At 42.2% G+C, this 15,413-nt stretch overlaps 1 protein-coding gene across 11 annotated transcripts in view; it reads right to left on the reverse strand.

Moving 5' to 3' along the window:
• The window catches only part of ANK2 (ankyrin 2), a 261,369-nt gene that overhangs the window by 190,029 nt on the left and 55,927 nt on the right, over positions 1-15,413 (reverse strand). For 10 of the 11 annotated variants that reach the window (XM_053940019.1, XM_053940017.1, XM_053939997.1 and 7 more), the window contains exon 1: positions 679-759. The exons of the other annotated variant lie outside the window; for it this stretch is intronic. In XM_053940019.1, the coding sequence (XP_053795994.1) occupies positions 679-759 (81 nt within the window). Of the gene's footprint in view, positions 1-678; positions 760-15,413 lie in introns of those variants that run through there. 11 annotated transcript variants of the gene reach the window in all.

Raw genomic sequence — 15,413 nt, forward strand, 5'->3', positions numbered from 1 at the left:
GGAGAGAAAGCCCAAACAGAAATAAATAGCTGCCTGCAATTAAAGCCATAAAGCCATTAAAAAGAGATTACCTCAAGCGTGGGGTTGAAGCAGCAAACATGGCAAGCTATACCTTGAAAATCAACCGTTTGTGACAGAGACTGGACACACAGAGAAAGTACCCTGAGAACTGGGTGTGGCTGGACGAATTCACATTTTTACCCAGGTATTTGTCACTAGCATCACCAAATTACCGCGGATGGTACAATAGCCAGCAATGGAACTCTCTATGACTGTTTACAATATGACCTTAAGAAACATCTCCATAAATAAGGAAAATAAACCAAAGGTTTAAAAACCGGCACCTCTCTGTCTCGAAGGAAAAGGGATGTGTGGCAGCACAGGAGCCAATACCACCTTCTGTCAAAACAAACCACCCGCTCTCTTAAAGGGCAGCCGAGGGAAACCTGCGCCGAGCAGCATCCACCGCCGAACGACACCAACTTCAACAGAACAAAAAACACAGAAAACCGCCTCGGCTCAGCCACCCGCCTCGGTTATCGCAACGCTATCGATTCCGCATAGAAACAGATGGGGAGAGACCCCTGCTCGCGGAGGCAGGGCGGGAGCATCCCCCCGGGGCTCCACGACTCCCAAGCACCGCTCCCCGCCCGGCTCCGCTGCCGGTCCCGCTCCCACCTTCTTGGGTCTCTTCCTCCGCTGGCTGCCGCCGTTGCACTTCTCGCCGCCGTCGCTCTTCTGGGCCGCCTCCTCGTTCATCCTAGCGAGCGGCACTGCCGGCGCCGTGCCGTGCCATGCAGGCTCCGCGCCCAGCCCCAGCCGAGGGTGGCACCGCCGGGGCAGGGCCGGGGGCGGGCACAGCGACAGCGTTGCCGTGGTGGCGGCGGCGGGGCGGGGACGGGCGGGGACGGCGCGCCCGGGCAGGGGGTGATGCTCCGGGAGAGAAACGCTGCTGGAATCGCAGAGTGGCTGGGGTTGGAGAAGGCTCTCAAAGCTCATCTCCTAGTTCCAGCCCCCTGCCATGGGCAGGGACACCCCTTCACTAGATTAGGACTGTCTGCCCCGTCTGGCCTTGGACGCTTCCAGGGATGGGGCAGCCCTGCGGCACGAGATGCTGCTCACACACCTTCCTTGTCCCCAAACCCATTCACGTGAGCGAGGTATTTGGCCACAGCTGTAACATCCAAGAGACGATTCACTGTCACTACCAAAGCAGACAATGGCAGCATGATTGGCACGGCACACAAGGCGTTAGTTTGTACTATTAAAATAAATCACCTCCTCCTTGGGCTGGAAGAACCAGCAACATTCGCATGTAAATGTATTCTCCCATTTCTTCTGATGAATGCTTTAAAAAGAAAAAAAAAAATTACACTGTCCCACTTCCAACTGAAAAAAAACAGCCAAGTAACTCACCCTCTTTCTCAAACAGCAGCTAAGGCTGGGGAACAAAAGAAAAAACTCCCTTTAACTGCTTACTCAGCAGAGGAGAGGCTGGAGAAAGTGGAAAGGACCCAGTGAGGCATGAATTCACTCTCCCACAATCGCGCTGTCTGCAAACACAACGAACATCTGCAGCACAGCAACAATGCGAGCAGTGTAACAACCTCAAAATCTTTTCCTTACTTTGAGAGCGACTTCTTTGTTACTGCGAGCAGTAGTAAATTCTAGACTAAAATGAGAAAACTCATGTAGAAGTAAGGGGAGCTACAGATCTTGAAGAAGGCGGGTGCTATACAACACTGCATCTGTTATGCCATAATTAGAGCTGCAATCACAGTCACAGCAAGGATTTTGGGGAAGACATACAACAGTCATTTGTTATCAGTGTCAGACATCAACGGAACTCATTTGGGGAACCTGTGGAGATGCAGCTATTCTTTTAATTTACAAACACAGATGCTGGTTTTAAGGAGAGAGGTCATCTCCCATTTTTCATTTTAGTCACATTTTGCACAAATTCATCCCCCTGTCCAGCCCTTTCTTGTACCAAACTATGCCATTTACACTCTTTGCCTGACATTTATTTATTCCCAATAAGTGAATCTTGGGTTAAAGCACCTTGTTGAGGTACGTGGTGATTATGTATTGTGTGTTTTCTTCTTACAATGTTTCTTGCACTATTAAAAAAAATTAAACCACTGATATCTCTGAGTAGAAAGATGAAGTGAACTTCAATCATGCATGATGGTTGGTTCTGAAAACCCAGAGATCACTTGATATTGCAGTGATGTAAAGGGGATGAAAAATAAACTATCTCGCTCTGCCAAATCCATCACTTGTTCCTCTGTCCCTTGAGATGGGCCTTTTTATTATATTTTTATTTCTATATTTACTTTCAGTCTTCAAGCTGAAAAAAACAAGGAAACAGAATTGCCAGAGACGTCCATGATAGCCAGGAAATAAGCAGATTTTCCCGAGAGACTTAAATGATGGAAGGCTTGATGCCTGGTGAAGGAAGAATTCTCTGGGAGTCACTGTGAGGAGCAAAAGGGCAGCACTCTGGGGAGGCAGCCAGTGCTAAGTGCAGGCTGGAAGCTGTGAGGGAGGAGTGAGACAGAAAGACACACTTTGAGGATTTCCGATTTCCATCCACCTTTCTCACCTGACCTTTCCATTTTTTCTATCAGTGCATGGGAGCTGCACTGTCACACAACTCCCTGGCGAACCAAGGGTACAGTGTGACAGTGCCCACAAACAAAACACTGGAAAAGCCTGTGGTGACAAGTAATCCAGATACAAATCCACCCCAAATTCACAGGTTCAAGTTTGCTGAAGGATGACAACCTCATTAACCTGAACTGCTCTTAGCTCCTCTCTCCAAATCGTGGGCATTCACCTTTGGCAGTGCAGCTTTAGGTGTAGTCAAAGAAAACAAACACTCTTGCTCAGTAACAGCACATCAGTACTCTTCATTTCCCACAATCCCAGAAATCCAGCACAAAACCAAACCAGCCTAACCTAACCAGCCAGGGAGTCACAGCTGGTGTCAACTGACAACAGGCCTAATAACAGCACAAAATCAGCTCTAAGAACCACACAAACTGCCTCAGAAATGCCCAAACAGCCAAGCAAGACTTAAATAGTCAGAAATGCTGAAGGCATTCATACTCATTTAAAGCAGTTAGGAAAAAAAATATAGCATGAGTATTCAATTCCCTGCACAAAATTTAATAGCTTAAAAAAAAAATGTAGACATAAACTTCTAACACAGGGAACTACACAAAGTATTTTTTAACTCAGTTGACACAGGGCTGTAGTCACATACCTGATCAGCCCTCAACAGTTTATAAAGGGGATATCAGATCTCCAAACCGTATCCATGAACCCACAGAACCAGGAGCAAGGGCTAGTTCTGTTTTATGATAGGACAGTCCCCATGAATGAGGGTTTAGGTGAGCAGGTGGATTAGAGTGTGGAGACTTCCCACGGATATATCCCATCAGTTATGCTGTTTCCAGGCCGTATTCATTACACCTAAGCCCAGCTGCTTAGCTCACCTTAATCCACCCCACATCTGCACCCCAGTCTCATGTAGCAGTCCGTCAGGTTAACAACACACAATTACCTCCCTTCAGACAGCTTCCATCAAGGGGATTTCACCCCGGCTTAAATTTACTTTACCAAGCTGAAAAGAAATGATGCAGAGGTGTGGAGCAGCTCCCTCAAAGTCCTTAGCAGCGTGCTGGCAGTTCTCTCTGAAGCACTGCCAGAAGCTTCCTGCAGTACACCAGCATTCAGGGCAGCGGTACCACAGGGATCCCTTGAACTCGCTACGTGCGGTCAGTCAGAGGGGCTCCCTTGCCCAGTTTTGCTCGGGTATTTTCCAGAGCCTCGCTCCCAAACTCATTCTGATTGTCATGTAAACCCAAGGCAAAGGAGAGTGTCCCTGCTAGAGCTGCTGGCAGATGGCTCCAGCCTGCACCAAGCAGTGTGATGGTGCAGCTGGGTCACTGCTGCTGTGCAAGATAGCAGGCTTATCACTACCTCAGGCATGTCTACACCATCAGGCTGACACAGGATTTCCCAGAGTCATTCCCTATTTCAGCATTCCAGGTGGCTTCTGCAATTTAAAATGTAATCCTACAAGACTAGCTCCATTCCTGCTGAATTTAACAGCAGCAGATCCATTAAGATGCTTGTTATAACAGACAGAATTTACACAATGAAAATTAGAACTTTATATTCTAGTTGAACCACATACTCTTTCTACATCCAGACCTTACTTCATATTCTGCACCTGTACTACCTATAGATTAAAAAAAAATTGAAACAATGTTGTCAGCAAGTCACAACACTCCCACACTCACATTTTGGAAACTGAAGACCAGGGGTATCTTATCAGTCTGTCAAATACAAACGGGAGAGAGTAAAGACCAAGACAGGCTCTTCTCAGTGGTACCCAGCAACAGGCACAAATTGAAATGCAAGTAAAGAAACACTTCAAAAGTAAAGAAACCTATTACCTAGCTAGACTAGGAATTCTTAATCCTTAGAGATACTCAACCCTTTACATGGCATGGCCCTGAGCAACATGCCCTGGCTGACCCTGATCCAAGACAAGGATCGGACCGTAGTCTCCAGAGACCCATCTCCAATTGGCCTGTCCTGAAAGCAAACCCTCTGCATTTGTCACATAACAGTAGTTGTTAAAAGTATTAAAATAGTCAGCTATTCCAGCTGAGTAATTGCAGATACTGTCATTGTTAAAAAGGTGACACCTATATTCTCTCAGTCGCTTCAATGCTTATAATAAAACCCCCTCTAAATACCACATGTGGTAAGTGCTCTGTGTCTACTCAGCACTAGACCACAGACAATCATGTGGGATTTTATCGACCCACCACTGCAGGAGTTTCTGCTGGTTACCTTGAGCTGAACCTCAGCTGCCATCTGGCCCACCCTGATAAGAAAGCAACAACAGAGCAAAGCACAGGAGGGTGAAAAATCTGTCTATGGTTTACCACCAAGTCATTAAACTGAGCTGTAATAGCAAAGAGATAAGCTATGCATCTATTTAGTTATATTTAAAAATCTGAAGAATTATTTTTCTGATGATGAAGTAAAATAAAGCATTTTTACACAGTTACGTAAGTGCTCCCTATTTATTTCCTCTTCAATATATAAAGGGCACAAACACAAATTACTAATAAGCAGATTCCTCCAACCACATTATAGCTTTCCATTAAAAATCACAGAATTCTTACAGACCATCTTGTTCCAACCCCCCTGTCTTGGGCAGAGACACCTTCCACTATTCCAGGTTGCTCCAAGCCCCATCCAACCTGGCCTTGGACATTTCCAGGGATGGTGCAACCACAGCTTCTCCAGGCAACCTTCTGAGCCAGAGTCCCAGCACCCTCGGAAGGAACAATGTCTTACTAATACCCAGTGTAACCCTGCACTCTGTCAGTTTGAAACCATTCTCCCTCATCCTTGTCCTTGAACAAAAAGTGTTTAAGAAGTACTGGAATGCTACAGAGTTGGAATCTAAAACACAAAACAAGGTGATGTTTCTTTAATCTGTGTTTCTGTTACACAGCCACAATTGACTTGGTATTTAATCATCTCAGGACAGCAGGAGAGCCAAAAAATAGGCAGCCAAATTCCAAGAAATATATCTGATACGTCCCTCCATTGTTTTAACAAACCATGTTTGAAAAGGAAAACCAGTAAGAATACAACAAATGAGGAATCCCAGCTCCATTTTACTCCTTATTTCTGAGGAAAATAGCTCCTCAGAACTCTTCAGTTCAGCACCTGTGCCCTGGACAGCAGGAGGAGCTGAGCCCCTTTTCCTGTGCCAGGCTGGAGAGGGTCTCTGGGGATGGAGCCCCAACACCTGCACAGCACAAACACCCGATGTCACTGGTTCCCTCACAGCACAAGGAGAGCAAATATTTCTGTGGCATATACACTTGGTGACTCATTTCCTCAGAGGAGTATCTATTGCTGGTAGCAACCTCAAAACAAAGAGGATGTCTCTGCATCCTTCTGTAAAGAACAATAGGTAGTAGTACCCTGTCATCATCAGTCACGTCTGACACAGTTGACAATGTACAGTCATACTGGAAGTGTGGATTACAGCAAAGGTTCTTCTTTCAAAGGTAAATATTACCAAATCATGAAAATTTAACATCTGAGTTTGATACTGTTAACTACTTGTATATGTGTTTGAAATATATATATATTTAATCACTTGGCTCTATTCCTTGTTGCTTCTGTCCTCTAGAAAAGCATCATTCCATGAAAGCAGCAAGGAACTATCAATATTTAATATGTTTTAGTGAGATTCTCAACAGCCTTTAAACACTGATGTAAGTCAAGTCGGCAGTGCCATATGCTGAAAGGAATCAGAGGCTACCTATCCAAATAGCCAATAAAAAAATTAAGTAATGCAGAATGCAAATTTGACATTATTTTCTTTCCAGAAAGTGTCCTCTATTTCTTTACTCATTACCAAAGCCAAGCCACTACATCCACTAGACACAGGGAGTAAATGTGAAAAGAAAAAATTAACTGTAAAACAATGAGTAATTTTAATGAAACACTACATTACCTCAACATTAACACCTCTGAGTTGCTGGGATTCTACCGTACTTCCGCATTAAAATTATCAGCCAAGTTCTGCGGGTTGCCTGCTTAGCTCAGAGTGCTCCACAGAACACATCCACAGCAATCAGTGCTACACAAACCAATAGTCAAAATATACATATAAAATGCGCTGGACCAGGGAGAAGAAATTTCTGCCCTCAGTTGCGGCGTGCTGTAGATCAAACAAATTAAAATCCATGAACCGAACGCGCCATTTTCTGCCCAGTGGGAGCTGCAAATTGATCGTTTGCGTTATCCATCCATCTGGGAGCCAGGATTGTGGGGACGTGACCTCACGTAACACCTCTGGTGAGAAGACATCAAACTTGGGCTAGAGAAAAGGCTCTTAAGTCCCCTGCAGTTATCATGCTGGTCACGTGCTCCGTGGCGATTGCTATAGTAACCAGACACTTGCCAGGGAGACTTTCTAGCACAAAGCATTCTTCTCTTATGCCTTCAATTATTTTTCTTCTGCTAACTGTTAATTTATATTTTATTTTGGAGTAAAGGAATTGACATTTTTTCTTGTGTTCATCTGGCAAAGAAAAGACTACCAGAAATGAAATCTGAAATCAGTTATAATAGAAAGGTAATTTAGAATAGAGCTTTGTGTCACGGGTTGATAAAATACAGCATTTGTATTATTTAGTATAGACAAACTGCAATAGAAAAGTGTCACATTTTCAGAAGAATGTAACAAAATTAATAATATTTTTTTTTTGCCAAATACTCAAAAGAGCCTCTAAGGTTGCCATTACTCTATGGGTGGCTGTTAGTTATGATTGCTATATAGAACCTTCCCTCGCTAGGACCCATTTTCCTGTTAAATATTCTGATCAAATTTCCATCTTTTTAATTTACTGTCTCAAGACGAATTTGAAATGTTCATCTGAAAGACTTGAGCTATTAAAGGCTTTATAGCCACACGTTTTTGATAAAAAAAACACAAAGAGGGTAACAGGATTGCCAACGCTATTGGCAAGAAGAAGAACCAGGACTGAATCTGGGAATGGTACTGGTGGCACAGGAACAGCACAGAAATTACTCTGGAGGTTGGAAAAGGGGAGATGGACAGAAGAGTCAGTGCTTCCTAAAGCTAACATTCTCTAAAAGCAGGGAGGAAAAGCTCAACATATGGTTGCCTACTGTTCCAGAAGCAAGGAAAACTAACTGGCAAAGGCACCCATGTGACTTTAGTTCTGCTATATTGATGGTTTATATACTCTAATCCTATAATTTCGTATCTGTTACTTCACCAGAGCCATCTGGCTCTCAGGGCCGAGACGGCCACACCGAGGGATCCACAGGAGATTCAGAGCAAGGGCATCTGTTGCTTGATTTGCACATAGATTTGCAGACAGAAATTGGCATACGTGGTGTAGGACAAGGAACGGGACATTGTCTTCACAGCCAGAGCAACCCATCAGCACGGCAGATAACAGCACCCATGCTGCTCCATCTGTCCCCTCCTCATGCTTCATACAAGACAGGTGCTTAAAAACAAGCTGTTCACACAAAGTTTCTCATTTTGTGGATGCTCCTCATCCACCTTGTGATCTTCTCCTCCAAGGGCTAAAAAGGCTCAGGGATAATCACAGTCAAAAGGACAGTTTCGACCTGGGATCAAGTGAGATTAAATACACCAACTTGAAAAAAAAAAAAAAAATCCCAGTTTCTTCAACTAAGGGTCCAAACACTCAAAACATCTGAGTATTTATCTCCCAGTCTTTCAGCATTCCATCACTGAACAGGAATAATTGTGTCTCTTCACCTAACAGAAACATAATGAAAATGAATTAATTATTTTCCACACACTGGATAGGACTTTGATGATCACGATAGATGAGCCCCAGGGATTAATAATTCTGTCTTCAAAGGGATGTTTAAACAACACATTCTAAATAAGGCCTGGGGCCACAAATTGAGCAACGAGTGGGAAACAAGCTGTGGAGTAGCTGTTCATTAAATGTGTATCATTAGTTTGTTCATCAAATGCAGAAGGACCTGTGGAAAAAGCATTAGGGGCATGTGTAATTGAAGCCTGTATGGTGATGTTGGGACATGACTGGGTCAAACAGAGGCTGCAAAAGCCTCTCCATTAATTCCTTCCAGTGCAGTTCTGAAGTGTGTGTGTACAAGTGTATATATACACAATGAGTAAGGACTCAGATATGAGATAGGATGAGAGAGTGAGATTTCCTGATTTGACAGCCCCTGCCATTTCAGCGATCTCATCTCTTAGGTATCAAATTTCAAACCCATCATTAGGACGTTGTTCAAAACAGGAAAGGGCTTGCAATAATTACTTCAGAAGCAAAAGAAAAGGTTAATTAACTGAAAATATATATTCCACAGGCAAGACAAATCACAAGCTCTTCTAACTTAATCCACCACTGATACCAGCTCCTTTGGCTGTTAGCAAGCATCACCAGAGCCAATCCCTGACACTCCAGGAGCTGCTCTGAAGCTGTCCTGTCCAACTGCCCCATACACCAAACCCCACAGGGACATAGCCAAGTGCATCTCACCACAAACTGATTTTGTGAAGGCCAGAGAGGAGGACGAGCACAGAACACAGCAGCAGTTGGAGTCCACCCGCAAGACAAGGAAATGATTCACACAGTGGCCACTTAGAGCACAGAGCTCTGCGCAGCGGTGGGGACCTTCTGCTAAGTCATGATCTCTTAGAAGATTCTACTGCTCTTCACAAGATTTTATTTTCAATTATTATTATTACTGTTATGTGACAGATTCCTTCAAGCTGTTCCACAGTCCTGTTTCTTCAGGCCCAAGGAGGAATCACAAAGTACTGCGACCTTGAACAATACTTGCCCCCTCAAAAGCTTCAAATTCTATGCCTCACTATACTGGCATTTCCCTGCACCCCATTTTTTCCTGCCACAATGTTCCATTTTGAAGTGTCATAGTTAAATATCTGGGACAGTTTCTTGCCTTGAGTGAAAAAACACTTCCTCCAACTTCCAGAGAAAAACTGCATGTCTATATATTTAGCAACAAAAACTGGAGTAATGTTTAACAAAGAATTTGTTCTTCCCTTACTGTAAAAGAACACTTCGGCTCGTCAAGCTGACATTCTTCTACTGAAAACCCATCTTGTTAGAAAATATTCTCTTTGGAACAGTACCAATATGTACTTAATGAAATACACATTTTAAAAATAGGAGGTGCTTCCTTTTTATTTTCACTCACAGGTATTGTAGTTTGTAAAAAATATTTTTAAAATAACGACTTTCACAATGTCAGAATAAATAAAAAAAAAGGAGTTCTAAGATGTGCTCTTTGTGTTCAAATAAGTCACTCAGGGCACAGAGCTGTTTAGGTCCTTGGTGCTGGACTGAAGACAAGCTCAGGCCCAGGATGTGCTGGGATTTTCTGTGGATGTGCCTTGGTCATCCAAGGTCAACAAGAGATCCCTCCCAGTCCTGAGGCTGCTCTGAGCTACCCTGGCAAATGACACAGGGGAAATTGAGTTTCAGATGACCCTTTTGCTCTGTCCTCAGCCAAGCACCAAGCTCAGTGATCTTTTAATTCAGTGGTGCATTTAATCACATTTAAGTGCTTTTATGTATCATGATGATCTTAAAATGCATGCTGGAGGGGATAATTATAAAATAACCTCCCACAGCAGCCTGTGAGTTTATCTGTCCTGCAAATTCCAGTGTCAAACAATGGCATGTCAGTTCTCTATAGTTTTTTACCTTGATTGAATCATCTTTAAGCCATAAATGTTTTTAGGTCAGAATTCTTGAACAGCATGAAACAAACGCTGTTCCTGCTTTCCAAGTTGCACCGGACAGGCAGAACTTACTCAAGATATATAACAATTTACAAGTAAATTATACTTAATAATCAAACCAATGATGAGTCCTAAATAGAAACATCAGCTTAACATCAGAACATGCTGCCCAGTAGTGAGCTCCATTTTGGAAACACACTGGAAGAGACCATATTTTACAGCTGACACTTCCTCCAACAAAAATTACTGCATATGCCAGCCTGACTCTCTCAGATTCACCTTAAGAAGGTGACACTACTCCTACCATGGGGCAATTAACACTCCCACGGTGATTAACAGGATGAATCATTCTAACAAAAGCAAAAATCACCCAATTTTTCAAGGGAAATGGCTACACTGTCTATTCTGCTTTCATGCAGGTCCTTCCTTCACACACCGTACTGCAAACAGCCCCGGCACATCTGATCTTAGAATCACTTTGCTTTTTATAGTACCCTAAGCCAAAGCACATAAAGCAATGAATGCCTTCATTTTTAACTCCTTGTCTCAATAGGAAACTCTGACAATGAAGAGCAAGGACCATTGTTTATTCCAGAGTCAAGCCTGGGGGTGGTATGGGCTGCCTGGCTTTGGCTCCAGACACTGCTGTCTCCCACCACGCACAGCAACCAGGGATGATTTTCACATCATCTTCCTCAATAAATGCTCTCCCCAAAAGCTGTGTTGGTGTCATTGCTTCCCCCACACTTCAGATAACCTCACTTACTCTGTCTGATCATTTCAGCTACTGGAGAAATCTTCACCTTCTTGTGTAAAACAGGAAGGGGGATCAGAGGGAAGAGAGACGCCTGTGCTGTGCACCAGGAGCTCACTTCAGTTTAAATAATAATAATTTTAAAAAGAACACAAATACAGTGCTGGAGAAATGTTCATCTGCCAAGCTCTGGAAGATGAAGGTAATCTAGAAGATGTGTCCATGATGTAGGATAAATTTGCCCATAAAGAAAATGTTCACAATAGCTGTGGTTTGAGACACGTGCTCTGGGAAATGGAGGAACAGAGCACAAACCTGAGTTGGTTCTCAGACAGTAGGATTGAAATATTTCCAGAAGTTATTGGTTATGTGATGACAACCCTTTCACTCCACAGTGGCAAAACCAAAACAGACTTGGAGAAAAAAATGCTATCCAAATATTTTTCCAAGCACACTTTTGGTTTGCTGAGCCCACTGTTCATCCAAAAAGAGTTCATTTTCTCACAAAAGCATTTTTCTGCTGACACCTACATTAGCTCAAGAGCAGGGAAGGTGACCTCCCCTCTCCTATTTTTGTTCATCATTTTTCAAAATTTTTTTTTGCTTCCAAACCATTTGGTAAACTTACTGCATTATAAATAGCTTTCAAATAAAGAAAAAAAATCCACATTTTTGGGTAACATATACTATTTATCACCAAAATTATTTTGGTAAATAGCTCATGTCTTTGTCAATTATAAAAAAAACTTCTAGAGCACCTTTATCTTGTGAAGTATTGTCAACTTTTCTTTAAACACAGCCTTGGAGTAGCAACTATCTCGCCACATTTCTGATGGTATTAGAGCAGAGTGAAGAGTCCAACTTAGAAAGTCACTAGAAATAAAATCTGGGAAAGAACAAGGCCACCTGAGGAGCCTCACGGCACAGGGACAGTTCTGCTGCAGCCACAAGAACCTCTGCTACACTTGACCTTGAGACACAAGAAAGGAAGATTCTGGGTTCAGTCCAAGCACAACAGGAGTTTTTCCACTGGTGCAAAGAAGCGAAGAAAATGGAGAGGAAAGCAAATAAACCCAAAGACAGCTCCACCCTCATCCATAATTGATAAGACATCATGAAGGTGGTGAAATAAATGAACTGAACCCAACTTCAGAGCAGATCCAGAAAACTCTGTACAAAAATGTTTTATCTATAAACTGTAGGTTATAAATACACTGTTTCCAGATCAGCAATTAACATATGCAATTATCTGGGGAAAAACCTGAAATGTTTGAGTCCAACAAAAGGAGGACACAACAGGTAGCAAATATATTTGGATTATAATATTACAGAGTAGCTCTCACTGAAAAAGGCAGTATACATTTAGTATATATTTTGCTGCATTTTTATAACAGAGATGTATTAATAATGGCTTCTTTCCTTTCTGCAGTAAAGTCAGGATTCTTAATGAGCACAAATGGAGTACAGAGTGGCCTGAGCATTTCTGTCCTGGAAAACCAGCTATAATAGCACAGAATTCTGAAACCCAGTCTGATTTAAAACATCAGAGCTACTAGAACACTTAGGAAATTGGTTATTTGTAACTCTTTGTAACTTCAATTACGAATTTTCATTCTGGAAACACAGGCAAGATTTCCACATGCAGAATAGTAAGAAAAGATAAACAAAACATTTTATGCAAAATAAATGGATACCTTATCCTGCAAAGACTTGAAAATATTTCCTGTTGCCAGCAAAAATACTCATAAAATTTGGAATGTGAAACAACAGCTGGGAACAGTTAGCTACAGGAGAACCAGTCTGGTTTGCAGCTATTTCAGAAATCAATGCACAGAGTGGCAACCATAGGTTTTTATTTCCTTTTTGATAAGCCTTTCACAGGGAGAAAATTCAGCAGTATTTTTCCCTGCCATACTTTGAAACCTACTATGAATTTCATAAGCTCAGATTTGAAGGGTCTAAAGCAGACTTGAAAGCACAATAGTCAAAACAACCTGGAAACCACTGTGCAAGGGATGAAAAGGACCCCTAGTCATGTGGGAGCATAAAAACAACCAGGGAGCACCAGGCTTGGCCCACAGTCACAGTGCTCACTCCAGGCATGCTTTTACTGACTGGCTTCTTGGTTCCAGCAGAGAGTCAGAACCACATTGTTCATCCGCCAGATGAATTTCTTCGTGCAGCAGATGTACATCTTGTCTCACACGGCTTTTTCGCTCTTTGTTTCCACAAACACATCCTTGCTTTTTACTGCACAGGATGAGAATCAAAATCTGGTACAAGAAAAGGACTTTCAATTCCACAAAAACAAGTACACAGCAAACAAACTGCATCGGCTGTCAAAAGACAGGTTTGCTTCCTACCAGAGAGGACAAACATTACTCAGATGTGTATGCCCACAACTGTTTTCAGATTCTCAACACAGAGGTAGAGAATTGTATTTGAAATATGAAGAAATTAAAAAGGCTAATGTCAAATATGCAGACTTTGTTCCAGCAGAAAAGCATTCATTAATTTCTCACTTGATAATGAGTTTTTGTTCCTTCCCTGCAGTATTTGTAACGTTAGAAAAACACTTTGTGTTTTGATAACGTTTGAGAAACACAAAAAGTCAATTTTGTAATTCTATCTAGTTTTCAGTTTTAATGGAAATATTTGCACTGCTGACATTGGCACGAAACCTAGGTAACATGTCTGAATGGAATAAAGGCTATGGTGAAAAATGGTGAAAAGCAACTTGTAAACACAATTTCTCAGTACAGAATTGGGCTTATTTTACTTTTAAAACATAAAACCAGCTTGGGTTTTAACACATATGACTGCATTACTCCAGCTGCACATTACCATCAAGAAAAACCCAATAATCTCACATAAGGCTTCTAATACAGAAGTAAAAGTGCTCACTTTACAAAGTGTATATCAAGTTCAACAAAACTAAACAATGCCTTGGCTTTTATTGCCTCTTTTTCAGCAATCCCTACAGCTCAGTGCAGTCCGTTGAATCAACCATAGGTGAGGGCAAACTCTTCACTTTTGTATTCTTGGCCGATTTCAAAAGTTATACGACTTATTTAAAGTGAAGTCAAGGACTGACGTTCAACACAAGAGGAAAATTAAACTTCAAGTCCTTTCACTAAGGAGAAGGATCCTAAATACAGATAAAATTATTACCATTACATATTTTTCTCTCATGTTACTACACAGAGTTTAACCACATCAAAGACTGAGATATTAATTGCTTTTATTAGAGGCCTGGAATGAACTCACACAAAAAACACTGACAGGTCAGTTCTCCTATATCCAGCTCTGTATTCTAACAGGATCTCCTCCCTCCAGAGCCGCTTTCTGTTTTTGCTCTCTCCAATCAATAGCGCTTCAGAACATAAACCAGATCTGTCTCCCTGCCCACAGCTGCAAAGGTCAAGCTGATCATAAGATCAGTGTTTTAAGGAAGAACGGATCCAGGAATTTTGACATTCAGGAAAAGGAGGGAACTCCTGAAAGAAAACCCACTTGCATCAGGCCTGGGTCCACTGAAAGCAGAGGAAAGCCTGAGGTCTGCTGAGGCTCTGGACAACCATGGTTCACACTGACATGCAGAGACTCAGAAGGGTCAGCCTAGAACTGGTGTTGTTCTCCAGCACATTTCCATGAGCACCATACATTTTGAAAACACGGACTCCAGAAAAGTGTGGGAAGCTCAAGCCAAACAAATTCTTTCAGAGAAAGGGCCATAGAGGCCAGGATTTCCGCAGAGACAAACAACAAAGTTTAGTTCTCTCAAGAAGATGGAAAACTGCCTTGATATTTCCTTGCCACCATATAGTATCCTGTTCCTATACAGTTGTATAGATGTCTGTTGCAATCCCTCCCTTGGTTTGTAATTTCAAGTGTTTTGACTTTAATCTAGCTCCTCCTGGCCCACATACAATTTTTTCCATCCTATTTTTCCCCTACAAATTCTTCCCCCCATTCCATTCTCTTGTGTTTTCTGTTCACAATTCCCCTTTTAGGTAAATTGCACCCAAATATATATATATATATACACGTGTATGTGCGCATGTGTATGTTTATTAATAATAACACACTGTGAGTGTTTACCAAGCCTCCTGCAATTTGTTTGTTCTAGGCCTTCTGTTGCCTTGTGTATGAATCATCCATTTAGGCAGAAAATTCTTCAGGAAAAGGAGTGCTTGTTGTTCTAAATCCATACAGTGCCTAGTACATACAGCCCCATTCTTATTTCTTATAATAACTGCACCAGTGCTTTTGGTGTCCTCACTTCTAGAATGCTGGATGCTTGCTTTG

This window comes from Vidua chalybeata, chromosome 4 (assembly GCF_026979565.1).
Source record: "Vidua chalybeata isolate OUT-0048 chromosome 4, bVidCha1 merged haplotype, whole genome shotgun sequence".
In the NCBI taxonomy this organism is placed as follows: Eukaryota; Metazoa; Chordata; class Aves; order Passeriformes; family Viduidae; genus Vidua; species Vidua chalybeata.